Source organism: Micropterus dolomieu, linkage group LG01, assembly GCF_021292245.1.
Source record: "Micropterus dolomieu isolate WLL.071019.BEF.003 ecotype Adirondacks linkage group LG01, ASM2129224v1, whole genome shotgun sequence".
NCBI lineage: Eukaryota > Metazoa > Chordata > Actinopteri > Centrarchiformes > Centrarchidae > Micropterus > Micropterus dolomieu.
In genome coordinates, this window is record NC_060150.1 from 43,246,809 (window position 1) to 43,260,891 (window position 14,083).

Genomic DNA, 14,083 nt, shown 5'->3' on the forward strand with positions numbered 1-14,083 from the left:
TTCCTGTCATGTGTGAAATCCATTTTGTTTTTCTTAGCAGCAGCAACAGCAAATACTTTGCATAAGACCACAATCTCTGCACACAATCTTATGATCAAAATCTCATGCAAGAGCTGTTAAGCGTAAAGGTGTTGCATGCAGGCATGGTCTTTCACCTTTGTCACATTTGGGTCTCAAAAGGGATGGATTACGCATTTGGTTTGGCTTGCCAACAAATGCTGCATGATATTTCCATTGATGTCTCTCACGATGTGCATTTCTTAGTTATTTCCCACTCTGTGATAGCTCACTTCAATTCTGGGCATCCTTCTGTCTCCTTCACCCACTGTATCCAGCGCTTACTCACACACAGAAATCCCTCTCTGACTGGTCTTTTCATGGTTTAAACAAGTGAAACCCTGAGAAGACTTGAATGAACAAACTATCACTTTATCTAATCCGGCCGTAATTAGTAAAAAGGATTTCTCAGCACTCTTTGAAAAATACCTAGAAAGTCAAGCCAGCTGCAGAGAAAATTACATGATTGTCACCTACACACAAGCAAACTGTCACCCACTGTAAGATGATTATCAAACATACAGTACGCCTACAGCGCAGCCGGTTTATGCAAGACCACTGGGTGGCGCTAAAGAACTAATGTAATGGTTTGACAATCAAACACCCGCATGAAACAACTGGTAGATCATTACGTCACATGCTTAGTTACAGTAACACCAGGGGGGTTAAAAGTACAAACTGGGGACAGAGTCCACAGAATCCAACTGACTTCCATTGTTATTAACAGAAGTAGTGGTGGAAGAAATATTCAGATCCTTTACTTAAGAAAAATTAACAATACCACACTATGAACATTATCTACTACAAGTAAAATGTCATGCATTCAAAACCGTATTTAATTAAACTTATGTATCAGCTACATTTACTTTAAATTTGAGTATCAAAAGTAAAAGTACTAACTCTGTAGTAAAATGTTCCCTGTCAGTGTTTTACCATTATACATGATGTTTTTGGATTAATATTACTGCTGCATTGTGCTCATTTAACCTTCTTTAAATACCATTAGGTAGCAATGAATTACTTTCTATAAGATCGTCATATATTTGTAGCATCGCTGTCCTGTGAGAACCATACATCTCTGTCGTGTCAAGATTTCATGAACTGTCATCCTTGTGAAGAGGCACTCTCCAGCTGATGGGTTTTAAATACTTTATTTAGCTTGAGAATAGGGGAGTTTTCTCGACCCATTAATGAACACTTAATCCTTCAGTTTATAATTAAAAATAAAATTCACCCAATTTGCAGATAGGTGGTTTTTACTTGAGGGGTGTGAAAAATAAACTAGTAACTAAAAGCTGTCAGACAAATGTAGTGAAGTAAAACATACAATATTTGCATCCGAGATGTAGTAGAGTAGGAGTATAAAGTAGCATAAAATATATGTACTCAAGTAAAGTACAAGTATCTTGGATTTGTGCTTAAGTACAGCACTTGAGTAAATGCACCCTCACCTTGGTTTAATTGTTTAACAGCTTTAATATATACAGTTGAGGGTAAGTCCCTCCACTCCTTTCATAGTGCAGAGTTTCAGAATAGTTATTCAAATTTAGTTAGATCCCCTACTTTCTACTCTCTTGCTAACTGCAAAATTGCAAAGCATGCAGTTCTTGGTAACTTAATTAAAACTTTCATTCTTATCAGAGATTGGCTTCAATTATGCAACAAGTGGTAGTTCAGCTAATGTTGTTCCTTTTGGTGTTCCATGATCAGAACTGCATTTTAGACACTTCTGCAGTCCTCTGGCACATTATTCTGGAAATAAGGTTTTAGCTTCGGTGTGTTTTTATCCTTGACAACATTTCGTCTTGTTTACAGTATCTACTATTTTACTCCAAAATAGTATGGGTTCGGCAGCACATTAGTACACAGTTCAGAGATCTTTATGTTGACTCCCACCCATCTTCAACACGCACTCGCTTCAATGAAATCTGTCTGTCAACACAGGAATGCACTGTTGCACTTTCAAACTCATCCGCCTGGAATGTCTTGGTGACGGTAACAGAGCACCCTGTATAACCACAACATCACTAGTTTGATTCCAGCCAACCACCTTTGTTGCATGTGATGCTGCCCCCCACCCCCAATTTCCTGTCTGTCTCTTCACACTCACGCTGTCCAGAAAAAAACCACATGCGCATCAGACTTTATTTTTAAAAGCATTCTTTAAGACGGTTGGTGTGGATGTTTAAGCCGTTATATATATATTTTTTATACACCATCTTAAATAAGCCGTCTTTGGTGCCCTCTTTTAGGTTATTTTAGACCCATCTAGTAAACTGAAATTTATATAAAAGATTTTAAAAACAATTCATTTGTTTAACACACATTTTGGTTTTTGCTGTCTGCACAGCACTGAGACTGCTCTGGTCAAGGTTTCTAATGACTGCAATCACCAACGCAGGCCTGTATTCCATTTTAATTCTCCTTGACCTCAGCTCAGCCTTTGACACAGTGGACCACAATGTCTTAATCAGCCACTTATCTCTTATCTGTCCAACAGGTCCTTCTCTGTTATGCTTGGAGATGCCTCCAGCCCAAGCACTAGCAGCACAGACACTCTCTCATCTAGTCTGGGTGCCAGTTATCTGCCCGCAACCTAGGTGACCTAGGCCAACCTTCGCTCCCCATGTGCATCACTGAGGGTGCTAACCCTGCCGCTGGTTCACTGCTTTTCCTTCCTTGGACCACTTTTGATAGGTACTGACCGGGAACACCCCACTAAAGCTACTGTTTTGGAGACGCTCTGACCCAGTTGTCTAGCCATCACAACTTGACAAAGTCACTCAAATCCTTAAGATTTCTCCTGCTTCTAACACATAATGTTTACTTGCAGTCTAATACGTATATCCCACTCACTGACAAGTGCCATGGTAACGAGATAATCAGGGTTATTCACTTCACCTGGCTGATCAGTGTATAACACAAGGCTGCTGTTGTTATTAAGAAAGAGGTTTATAACAGTTCAGAGACTTTTCCAAGTACTTAACAGCAACTCATCTCACCAGTCACCACTGGAGCCCGCTGTTTCATGTTCACATCCTTTGCCCATTTGGGTTTTGAGGGAGAAAAAGAGTCTCAATCTGTCTCAGTGTGTTGTTTGATTTCTAATCATTTCAAGAAAATCTTCATGAATGAAACTCCAAAGTCCACAGAACTGGGTGTCACATGGCTACAACAGAATCAGTGCCCCTCTCTTACTGATGGCTGTGCTAAGAAAAATCAAATACTGTGGATTATAAAGTTCCAAAAGGGACAAAAATACAATCTACAAGGGACAGTGGAGGTACACTCAAAAATACAGTACAATACAATACAGAACATATCACTGCACAGAAAAAAAACAACAATAAATAATTCAAACATTTCAAAAATCTGAGGTATTTTCATGATAAAATTTTATTGGAAAAGGGCAAAAGCTTAAAATCTACATGTTTAGCATTACATCAACATTACAAAAATATCTGCTATTGTTGGCACATCCAGTCTGCGTATATGACATCAGTGTGCATTGCTGTAACAACAACAAACTGTTCTCAAAACGATGCTTCTCTTGAGAATAGAATGCAATAGAAACAAATGTTATATGATGTAATTCAGCGAATGAAAATGTTGAAATTGCCTCAACCTAGAAAACATGGGTCACTTTACTGACTGCTAGCATTTAGGGGCCACTTTGTTGATTTTCAGCCTGAAAACTGTTAATGTGTGAGCAGCACTCCACCTAATGTATATGTTATAGTAGGTTTACAAGGCAAGGTCAGTACTCCAGTCTGTGAAAAGAGTTGAAGTCTGACAGAGCTTTTTTTAAAAAGAATATTTTGTTGGCATTTTGCCTTTATTTGATAGCAATAGTAGAGCTACACTAAGGAAGGGCAGGGAGAGAGAGGGGGTTGACATGCAGCAAAGGTCCCCAGCTCATATCAAACTGTGCATGTTGCAGTTATAAGGTATGCATCATAAACACTCGGCTGCTCTTCTGAAGGAAGTTATCAGGGTATCTCAGCTTGGGCTTCAAGACACATTTATACATTAAATTTATATTCATTCATTTAGCTGAAGCTATATACATCAGAGGTCACATGACTCTGGAGCAACTCGGGGTTAAGTGTGTTATATTGGTGGATGTGTCAAAGTGGGAATTGAACCCGGATTTCTCACACCAAAGGCATGTGTCATATCCACTGCTCCATCACCATCTCCAATAATATAATAGAAAGCCTGCACTACAAACATGGAGTTTAAAATACATGCATTTACCAGGCAGGGAGGGTTTAATGAAAGACGCTATCTAGTTGCATTATGGGAATTGTAGGATTCGGTGGTGATGGACCTTGATCCACTAGGGACTGGACACCAGATGTTATTCAGCCTCTGCTGCTTCAATTTTGACAGTTCTTTTTAATATCTGTCTTTATGGAGTCATCCAACTTTGTGAAAATGAGAGGAGCTGTGGTTAATGACTTAATATTTATATTTTATATTAATTTTTCATGCTCTTATCTTGTTTTTTTTGTAATATTCTTTACACTTGTTAAAGCACTTTGTAACTTGTTTTTGAAAAGTGCTCTACAAATAAGGATTATTATTATTATATTATTATTAATATAGTAGAGTATGATGATTTAATAAGGGTATTTCTTAATTAAAGCATAGTAATTAGTTGTATCATGTCATTATACTCCTTAAAATCTTATCAGAAAATTACCTTTAGTTGCGAAATGTTGATCAATTTCAGTAGAAATGTTGCAGAAATAGTTTAAAATGTTGGCAGTGAAATGCTCACTTGTGCACAGCAACTGCAAAGTTTAAACTGACAACCTGGTTAGATAGTACTTCCCCTTCCATGTTGTGGTTTTCTCTAGGTCGCGGTTAAGTGCAAATCTGCAGCTATGAAACTTACTAAAGTAGACAACTGCACCGGGACCTTTTTGTTTTTGCTGTGCAGCAGTTTGATACAGACAAAACTGATGCAGTTGTGCAGAGGGGGTCATCATGTGCAGATAAAAGCTTATATTTGTTGCACTTTTCATAATGGTGTCTTCCCTAACTGAATGCAAGGAAATGACCAGTATCTAAGTCAGCCTCTGGATTGTTGCAGAACGCCTGTTGTTTCTTTCGGCAGCTGATGATTAAATGAGGTTGCTGAGGTTTCGAACACTGACGTTGTTGACAGCTGTTACAATTGACACAGTTCCACACTTCAGCATATGATTTGATTGAAACAATTTCAGGTGCAGATACAATCTGTTTCATTATCAAGTCACTAAAAATATATTCTTAAAAATAATTATCGAAAACCATATGTACAGTACAAGTTCATTAAACATTCTTATGTAGCCTATAAAACTTAAACACTTAAAATATATATATATTACAAAATCATGAGACCATTAAATCACACTCACACCTCTCAAATGGATACATATCACACATGCATCCCCCATTATATATATATATATATATATATATATATATTACATATATGATAACTGAAGTCTTAAAATGGCCAGTAAGAAATGAGAATTACCTCTACTTGACTTCATAAGAATTGGCGTCATTGTGCAGACAACCACAGATAGTAAGATAGTAAGTAACAGGAACACACATAACCACAAACACACTCCCACTTTACACAGCAGTGCTCCTCTCGTCCAGGCTGGTGGTCTGTGAGTAGACTGACCCGGGGATTCTGTCCTGAGGTATGAAGACCTTGATCATCTGCCTGCAGGGAGACCTGTTTATCATCTTCAGCAGCTGTCTCCTGAACTTCTCCCCAACAAACACATACAGGATGGGGTTGAGGCAACTGTGAGAGTAGGCAATGGCTTCAGTGATTTGTAAAGCCAGTCGGATGTCTTTGCTGCTTTTGCATTCTATATAGATGTTTAATAGCTCCATTGCTTTGAAGAACGATGCAACGTTGTAGGGGACCCAGCAGCAGAGGAACACAGCTACCACTATGAGAACTAAACGGATGGCCTGTTTCTTGGATGACCGGCTCCCCAGTAGCCTCCAGATGATCTGTGAGTAGCAGAAACCCATGAGGACAACTGGGATAAATAGACCCAAAATATTCATTTTAAAAAGGCTGAAGATCCTCCAGAAGTGAAGGTTGGAAGAACTGATATCATCCAAAGCATCTGTGGGATATGCTGGGAAACAAAACTGAGAAGTATTACCAGTAGACTGCTGTTTGAGAAAGATGAGGTCTGGGAAAGATGCAAAAAATCCAGCCACCCAAGTAACAGCAGCTGCAGTCATTCCGAAGGACCTTGTCCGTGCTCTCATAGCATAAACAGCGTGTACTATAGCCAAGTACCGGTCGATGCTCATTAGGCTGATGAAGAAGATCCCACAGTAAAAAGCAATATGATAAATACCCAGGACAACTTTGCACATTGCATCCCCAAACAGCCACTGGTCCCGGGCTTGGTGGGCTAGGAAGGGAAGGGAGCACACCAAGAGAAGGTCTGCAACAGCCAAATTTAGGAGACACACGTCGGTCATGCTGCGGAGACGAACCCCACAAGCAATGACCCAGATGACCAGAGAGTTACCCAGAAGCCCGAGGATGAAGAAAATCGAGTAGAGGGATGGAAGGAAATTTGCCCCGTGACGCTCATACACACATCTGCCAAAATCCTCATCAGGGTAGTAGTAATAGTAATAATCTGTGGTTGCAGAGATGTTTTCAGTGAAGGATGATGTAGTAGAGCTGGTGAGAAACAAGGGAACAACAAGTCAAGGAAGATTAATTAGGAAGTTCCCATCATTTCAGGACAGTTTATTGGATTTACAACCATCTTGCATATTATGCATATAAAAAACTATTCTACTATGCACTGTAGCTGAAAGCTTTTCACTAAGATAAGCTGCACTGTCGAACAAACACAAAGCAATATGAATAATGCCGTTGTAAGTTTACAGCCCACTTCAGGAAAGCCTGTCATAAGAACAGATGTTTGGCAAAATACTAGACTGAAACGGGAATGCTTGCTAATACAAATTCCTATACTTTTAAAGTGAAACTGAAGAAGCTAGCAAGACGCAGTCAGACAATGCTGTATCACAGCACACATATATTACAACATCGAGAACAAAATAAAGTGATTTGTGTCAGCTGTAGGTTTAAACTTACCCTGATAAGTCTTCTACAAATGAATTCTCCCTTAAGGTACTGAAAGCACTGAAGGCTGGGGTGGTTGTGGCCATGGTCAGCTGCCTGGAAAACATTAAAACATCACATACTTTCCGAAGAAAAAAAAAAAGCACATTCCATGGTTTCGGATTTCTTTCCACATCTTTGAGAGTTTTAGTGTCTTTTAAAGAGGTGGTATTTTCATTTTCAGGTTCATAATCTTATTAAGGGATTGTACCAGAGCAGGTTTACATGGTTTCATTGTCAAAAAATACCATATTTCTTTTATTATTTTTTACTGCACATTGCTGCAGCTCCTCTTTTCACCCTGTCTGTTGAAGGCTTCATATTTAGCTATGGAGTGATGCATCAGTAAAAAAAAAAAAGAAAATCGAAAATCAATATATGGCAGTCAGCGTTGATAGTGTGATCAACACTGACTGCAGCTTGATCATTGCCTTTATTAAGGCTAATGCCAGCATCTGTGACTGAAGTAAAATTAATTAATGGTATTGCTGAAGGCTGGCAATACATAAAGTAAGCCTAAACACTGCAACATTATCTTCACTTTGATCATTTTACAAGACTATAAACACAGCATGGGTCTCAATTATTGTTGACAGTTCAAGAAACAGGCCTATTAGCAAGCTATGGCGTGAGAGAGAAAAGGCTTAATAGCCAATGGTAACTTGATCAATATGCTGCATCCTTCATGGTCGGTGATTTTTTTTTTATTGTTGAAAATAAAATACAATACAGCACTTTATAGCTTGTTTCAACAATCTGAAACATAAAATGGTGTTGAAACAGCATTAGATTACAGCAAAGCGAAAATAAAGAAGGAAATTGTGAGTCTTATTCAAGAATCATAATGTACGCCTGTATTGCAAGGATTTTGCTAAATGTGGTCAATGGATTATACCTTTGAGAACGTGCGTCGCTTAAAATGTTGCCACCGCAAGGAATTGTGGGGCAACATACTCTCCTTTCCTTTCATAAAGGGTGGTCTGGTGTACCCTATGCTAAAGGAGATATGAAAGGAAGCATTGAAGCACCTTTCCTTAGCTTTTAGAGAATTTGACCAGCTCTCATCATGGCTGCCACTGAAACACTTCCAGGCCCCTTCACTCAGTTAGGAACCTTCCTAAGCGAAAAGACTTTTCGGACGCAGCCATGGCTTCGGTTCAGCTGTATATGTTCCCCTTACCAGCGTAGCATCATAGACTGGAGCAAGAGTTTCAGAGTGGTGAGTTATTAATTTGTAACAAAAGTACCTTTCATCCATAAAGTTTTACCTGAGCTCTGTCTCTACATAACAGTAACAACTTTATGTCCATTGACTGCCTGGAGGGTAGCTAGTGTTTGAAAGGGAGAGGAGAGGCAGCAGGCGAACATCTTGTCACTGTGTGTTTTTGCATTACATGATGAGGTTTGTTTCTTACTTATCTCTACATCTCCACAGTGTTTATAATGTCATATGTCGTCATTCTATTTGTCACTTTAATGACTCTGCACAGGTATGATCAGCCTTTACCATAGTTTGTGTGCTTATTACCAAGTGTGTTAAATTTAATAATATCCACAGGTCTTTCAGCTTTCATGCATGGACAGCCGTAGCCAGGTGTTTTAGAAATAGTGAGGTCCTAGTCCCCCCTAGTCGTTGCTACGCCCACCAAAAATGTTAAAGGAAGAAAGCGTTGCTGGACAATGTTTGACTTTGAAAATGACAATTGATTCAAATTCTTCAAAATGACTAACATGTTCCACAGATTCAAAGAAGTCGTATTCAACTGTTGAAAAGATACATAGACCTAATACATCTTTAAATGAAATATACAGCGATAAAGAATATGCACGTTAAAATAAGAAATAAAATACTCTAAATGTAATTTGCATTTGCAAAAAAATTAAAAGAAGAGGTACTTGTATAGTAATAGAATAGGTATCACTGAAACATTTTGGCAATAATTTACTGGACACACAACTTTCCATCTACTCCGCCTGATTTCCTGTAACTTTCCTGTCCACAAAGATTCTGATACATGAAGGTGCAGCATTAGTGAGCAAAACAAAAAAGAAAATCTTGTCATTCCAAGATCTTTAGCAGCACAATAACCCAAAAGACTTCTCTCTCATAAATATGAACATACTCACTTTGGACATAGGCTACATGCCCTGATGCCCTTGATGGCCACTCACCATACAACTAAGTAGTTGTTGTCTTGTTCTTTCACACAATTCTTACCCTTTTATTAAATTATAGAAGGATAAAAAACGATTGGCACCCCTAGAAGTATTTTTCCAGTCGTATTTTACATTTTTAAGTTTGATTAGAAACAAGGTATAAACATGTGACACAGGCCAAATTCTTTTAGTCCTTCATTACAATGGAAAAGAGCCAAGAATGCAATTACGATGTGCAATAAAAAGTGGCTGAGCTGCAAAAATGAGATGTATAGAATCAGCCTGAAAGAGGATGTGTATATATAATCAGTGCCTCTCTCTTACTGATGACCGTGATAAGAAAAATCAAATATTGTGGATAACTAAGTTCTAAATGCAGGCGAAAACACAACCCACAAAGGACAATGGAGGTGCATGCAATATTCATTCAGAACAAAATTACAGAATTAATGAAATATTTGTTGTTTTCACAATTTTAATGAAAAAGGCAATAGGTTAAAATGATACATGAATATTTCACATAACACCAACATTACAAAAACATCTGCTTGTGTTGGCGCATCCAGTCATAAAGCGTAAATCAACTGTGGGTGTTCATGGTTTTTATTTTTTCCAGTGTAAAAGCGGCTTTAGTCACCATCTCTGGGAATACAACGGCCCAGGGTTCAAATCCCCAGCTAATCATGCATGTGGCGTGTTTTGTGCTCATTGAGGTCATATTAAGTCAAAGGTTGCCAAAAACCCGTAAGACCTAGAAACGCCAATATTATAGTGAATTGCAAATTCCACTTTACTACTCGGGGTACATATGATGACACTCACTAATCTCAAGGTTAGCTGTCATGTTCATGATTACGTCTCTTTCATCAATTTCATTTTCTCAAAATCGGATTTTAGATTTCTAGTCAGAAAACGCTTATCAGACTCATCTGACTTAATCGATCTCATGTTGTTAAAGAATTTTCCATATGTAATTCCATTCCACTTATACAAGGCAACCAATTTTTTTTTTTTATCAAATTAGCAACAAATGCAGTCATGTGAAACTTATTTTCACTGAGCCTTGTTCATTATGTTGAGCAATAGTCCATAGTTTGTGTGCATGTTTTTATGGTCAGATTTACAAATATTTGATGTGTTTGGACAACATTTACCCAACCATTTCAGCATTTCAGCAGATCAGAGCATGTAAAAAGGTGCAGCTTATGAAAGGTTTTGTGATGCATCTCTACTAGTACATGGGTGTGTATTTGGTGTGTGAAAGGTTAGACTATTGTGCACAGTAGCCACAGTGGAAGAAACCTGCAATGTTGATTTGTCAACCTGCAGCGTAGGTGGTTTACTTGTTTCAGGTTGAAGTAGTCTGTCTCATAAACTGAGAATGTTTAAGAGTGATCAAATAATGCATTAAGCTGATATTGTTACAGCAAAAAATGTTTTTTAGTACTTGAAGAATTCTCTTCACTTTATCTGCATTATGTTATTTAGTAGAGGTGATTCTGCATAAATTATATAAAATAGGACAATCCCATTGCTTTGAGTTATTTTTATTTTTATTTTATTTAAATTTTCTGCCGTTTCAAGAATTCAGGAATAGCGCTATTTGAGTTTTGTGAATGAGCTATTTTGTGTGATTAAGATAGGTGGTTAAGGGACCCAAAGCAAGACAAGCATAGGACAGACCAAATGATCTGAGACTATGAAGGTAAATGAATCAAAATATTTAAAACTGTCCAAATATAGGAAACGTAACTGAAAGGTGGATATGTATTTTTACTTCTCTAATTGAGTTCCTTTAAAAAGCCAACATCAATGTAATCATCGCTGTGTCTTTAAAAGTTATCAGCAGAATAAATTGTAAGGGGCTATAGTTGTAACCTCAAGACCACTACTAAACCTGTAATAATGACCTAATCTCTAGACCAACTCAGTTATGATAAGAGGTAATCAATGCATTTCAAAAGCCCTGTTAATTCTTCATTATCCAATCACCACTTATCAGGGTGACCATACTGTGTATCTGTTTGCATTATGCTTTTGTCCATTTTAATAAAATGGATAAAGATAGAAATGTTAGTGTGTGCATTTACAGGCTGCAGATTAATCAGAAATAGACCTGTTGAATAGAGTAAAAAAAAAAAACTTTACCTGCCAGTGCTGTTAACAAGATAGCTGATAGAGGTGTTCATTCTGGATCACAAGACGCAGAGGTGGATGATTTAATCAAATGATTAGGCACTGCAGACGAGAAATGAGAAATATGTTTGCACACCCCGAAAGACAAGTTATGAGAAGTGTGCAAACCTTTAAAAATACTCCCCTAACCAAACTTTAGGTGGGCTTGTGGGTTTTCATATGAAAGCTGTATGATGTGCTGCTTCCTGAAAAAGCTTTCGAAATGTTCACGTAAACCCACAGTGTCACGGTGCGGGTACACGGAACCACAAGTCCACATATGCAAGCTAATGAAGATGCATGGTGTCTCCGACCAGACCAGCAAGCCACATACAGCTGGAGGTTTGCAGAGCTGTGTGCAAGTATGTGCTTTTATGTTTGGAGGAAATGATACTACTGACACAGTCATCAGTGCAGCCTAGCATATGTTTAAAGATGCACACAGTGTATTGGAGCAATGCAGATGAAAATTTAGTGTCTTTTTATTTTATTTATTAACATTTTCTGTCCACATGGCCCCACTCAGAGATGAACTGCTACCCCAAACATCCGGTCTTCACATTATTTTTGATCATAAAGCAAACACCACCAGAACGCAGGGAGGAAGGTTAAGTGACAATGGGCTAATTTATGACCCTCTTTAACTCACTGTCAGGTGATATCATTAACCCATACAGGGAACAAGGAACAAAGGAAGTGAGTGTGCAATGCAAAATCTACTGCACATTAACTGTTATGTTATGTGTAATTAAGTTGGTGTATAGGGACATATGTGTGTGTATTGATGACCATAGACTGTATAAAAGAAGTGGATGTAGCCACCATGCAGAACCTCTTGGTTTGTGGACGGCCATTTTTAAGCCTTGAATTAAGCATTTTTGCTGTAATCATCTTGTTTTTTGGAACAAGATGTGATCATTTTCAGACAAGAGAGTGGAGCTAATTTGCTTGGTACTTATCTGTGACACTGATTGGGAAGCAAATTTTGGCTAGCAAACACAGCCTTAAAAGAAAATGTACTTTCTGGAAAAAAATTACTGCTGACTCTTTTAGTTCAACCCGAACCCTGAACAAGACATTTTTAGGCAACTAAAATGTTACAATTAACCAATATGAACTGAAAACACACTGTGAAAGGATTGAAGTTCTTAAAAGGAAAACTCTGACAGCACTCAAAAACAAATTCACATTAAATCCGTCCCTCCAGGAATTCGCGATGTTGAGATTGCAACTACTAACACAAATTAAACAAATCCCAGTGAATTCAGCGCGACTTGTCATCACCAACACCAACATCTCATATTTGTGAGGGTTAGGTCTGTGAAATCCTGGAGGGACTGGTTAATGACACATTCATCTACCATGCAGTTTTCACTTAATCCCACAATTTCATTGCAAAAATCGCCCCAAAACATCACAACTTTCACCGCAATTTTTTTTTAGAAAACCTTCCACCAAATTGCGCATTTTAGGCTGCAACAATCAATCTTTGAGGTACTGGTTAAACGTACACAGTGCAGTATCCTGAATGAAAGGTCGCTGTGGTAACGACTTGTCAGTCACAAGGTAGCCACGCCCTAAAGCATGCCCTGCTTTATCATCAATTTCCCTCTAAATAGGACCATAATTTAAAAACAGGATCTCGGAAAATATATCATATTCCTCCTGTTTTAGCTTCTCTACACTGGCTTCCTGTAAAATCCAGAATATAATTGAAAATCCTTCTTCTTACCTACAAAGCTCTTAATGGTCAGGCACCATCTTATCTTGGAGAGCTCATAGTGACTTACTACCACATCAGAGAACTGTGCACCCAGAATGAAGGGTTGCTTGTGGTTCCTAGAGTCTCCAAAAGTTAAATGGAAGCCAGAACTGTCAGCTCTTAAGCTCCTTTCCTGTGGAACCAGTTCCCAGTTAGGGAGTTGGCTTAAGACTTTGCTCCTTGATAAAGCTTATAGTTAGGGCTCAGCTGAGTCCTGAGCCATCCCTTAGTTATGCTGCTATAGGCTTAAACTGCCAGGGTACTTCCCATGCACTGAGGTCCTCTCTCCTCCTCTCTCTCTATCTATATACATTCTTATCCCATAATGCATGTTACTAACTCGACTTTGTCCTCTCCTCTCTACTTTCACTTTCTGCAGGTGTTTCTGGATCTGTGGCACTAATGTTCTTAATTTAAGCCTGCAATTAACACGAGTTGATCAGAAGTTGCTCTATTTGTTAGAAAACTATTCACAGAACAGCCTCAGAATTGAGCTTCAGAACAAATATTGTTTTTTAGAAAATAGATTGTGACCAATTATGCTCTGATGATACTCCTACTTGTAAAAAGTAGATTATCTGTACCGGATACTCCGCTAGCTGAGTAGGGGAGAGCAGAGTAAATTGTCTCGTGTGTAAGTTGTCACACTGCTCATAACTCCAACACTAGAGGCTCTATCTCAAAAATCAAATAGCCATTTTGTGTGAGTTCTTTCTCTATGTTCAACCTCCTGTTCACATGTGGTCAAGGTCACTCTAATCTGAGAT

General features: G+C 38.4%; 2 protein-coding genes across 7 annotated transcripts in view; both read right to left on the reverse strand.

Annotated features, from left to right (window-relative positions):
- Positions 1 to 14,083, reverse strand: part of LOC123962592 (cadherin-18) — a 211,579-nt gene that overhangs the window by 65,661 nt on the left and 131,835 nt on the right. The gene's annotated exons all lie outside the window — the stretch shown is intronic.
- On the reverse strand, positions 5,575 to 11,568 carry LOC123962863 (C-C chemokine receptor type 5-like). The gene is made up of 3 exons (XM_046039340.1): positions 11,528 to 11,568; positions 7,196 to 7,279; positions 5,575 to 6,772 (listed from the first exon to the last, which is right to left on the reverse strand). Exons 1-3 carry the CDS (start codon positions 11,566 to 11,568, stop codon positions 5,686 to 5,688), a joined length of 1,212 nt encoding a protein of 403 aa, XP_045895296.1. The 3' UTR covers positions 5,575 to 5,685.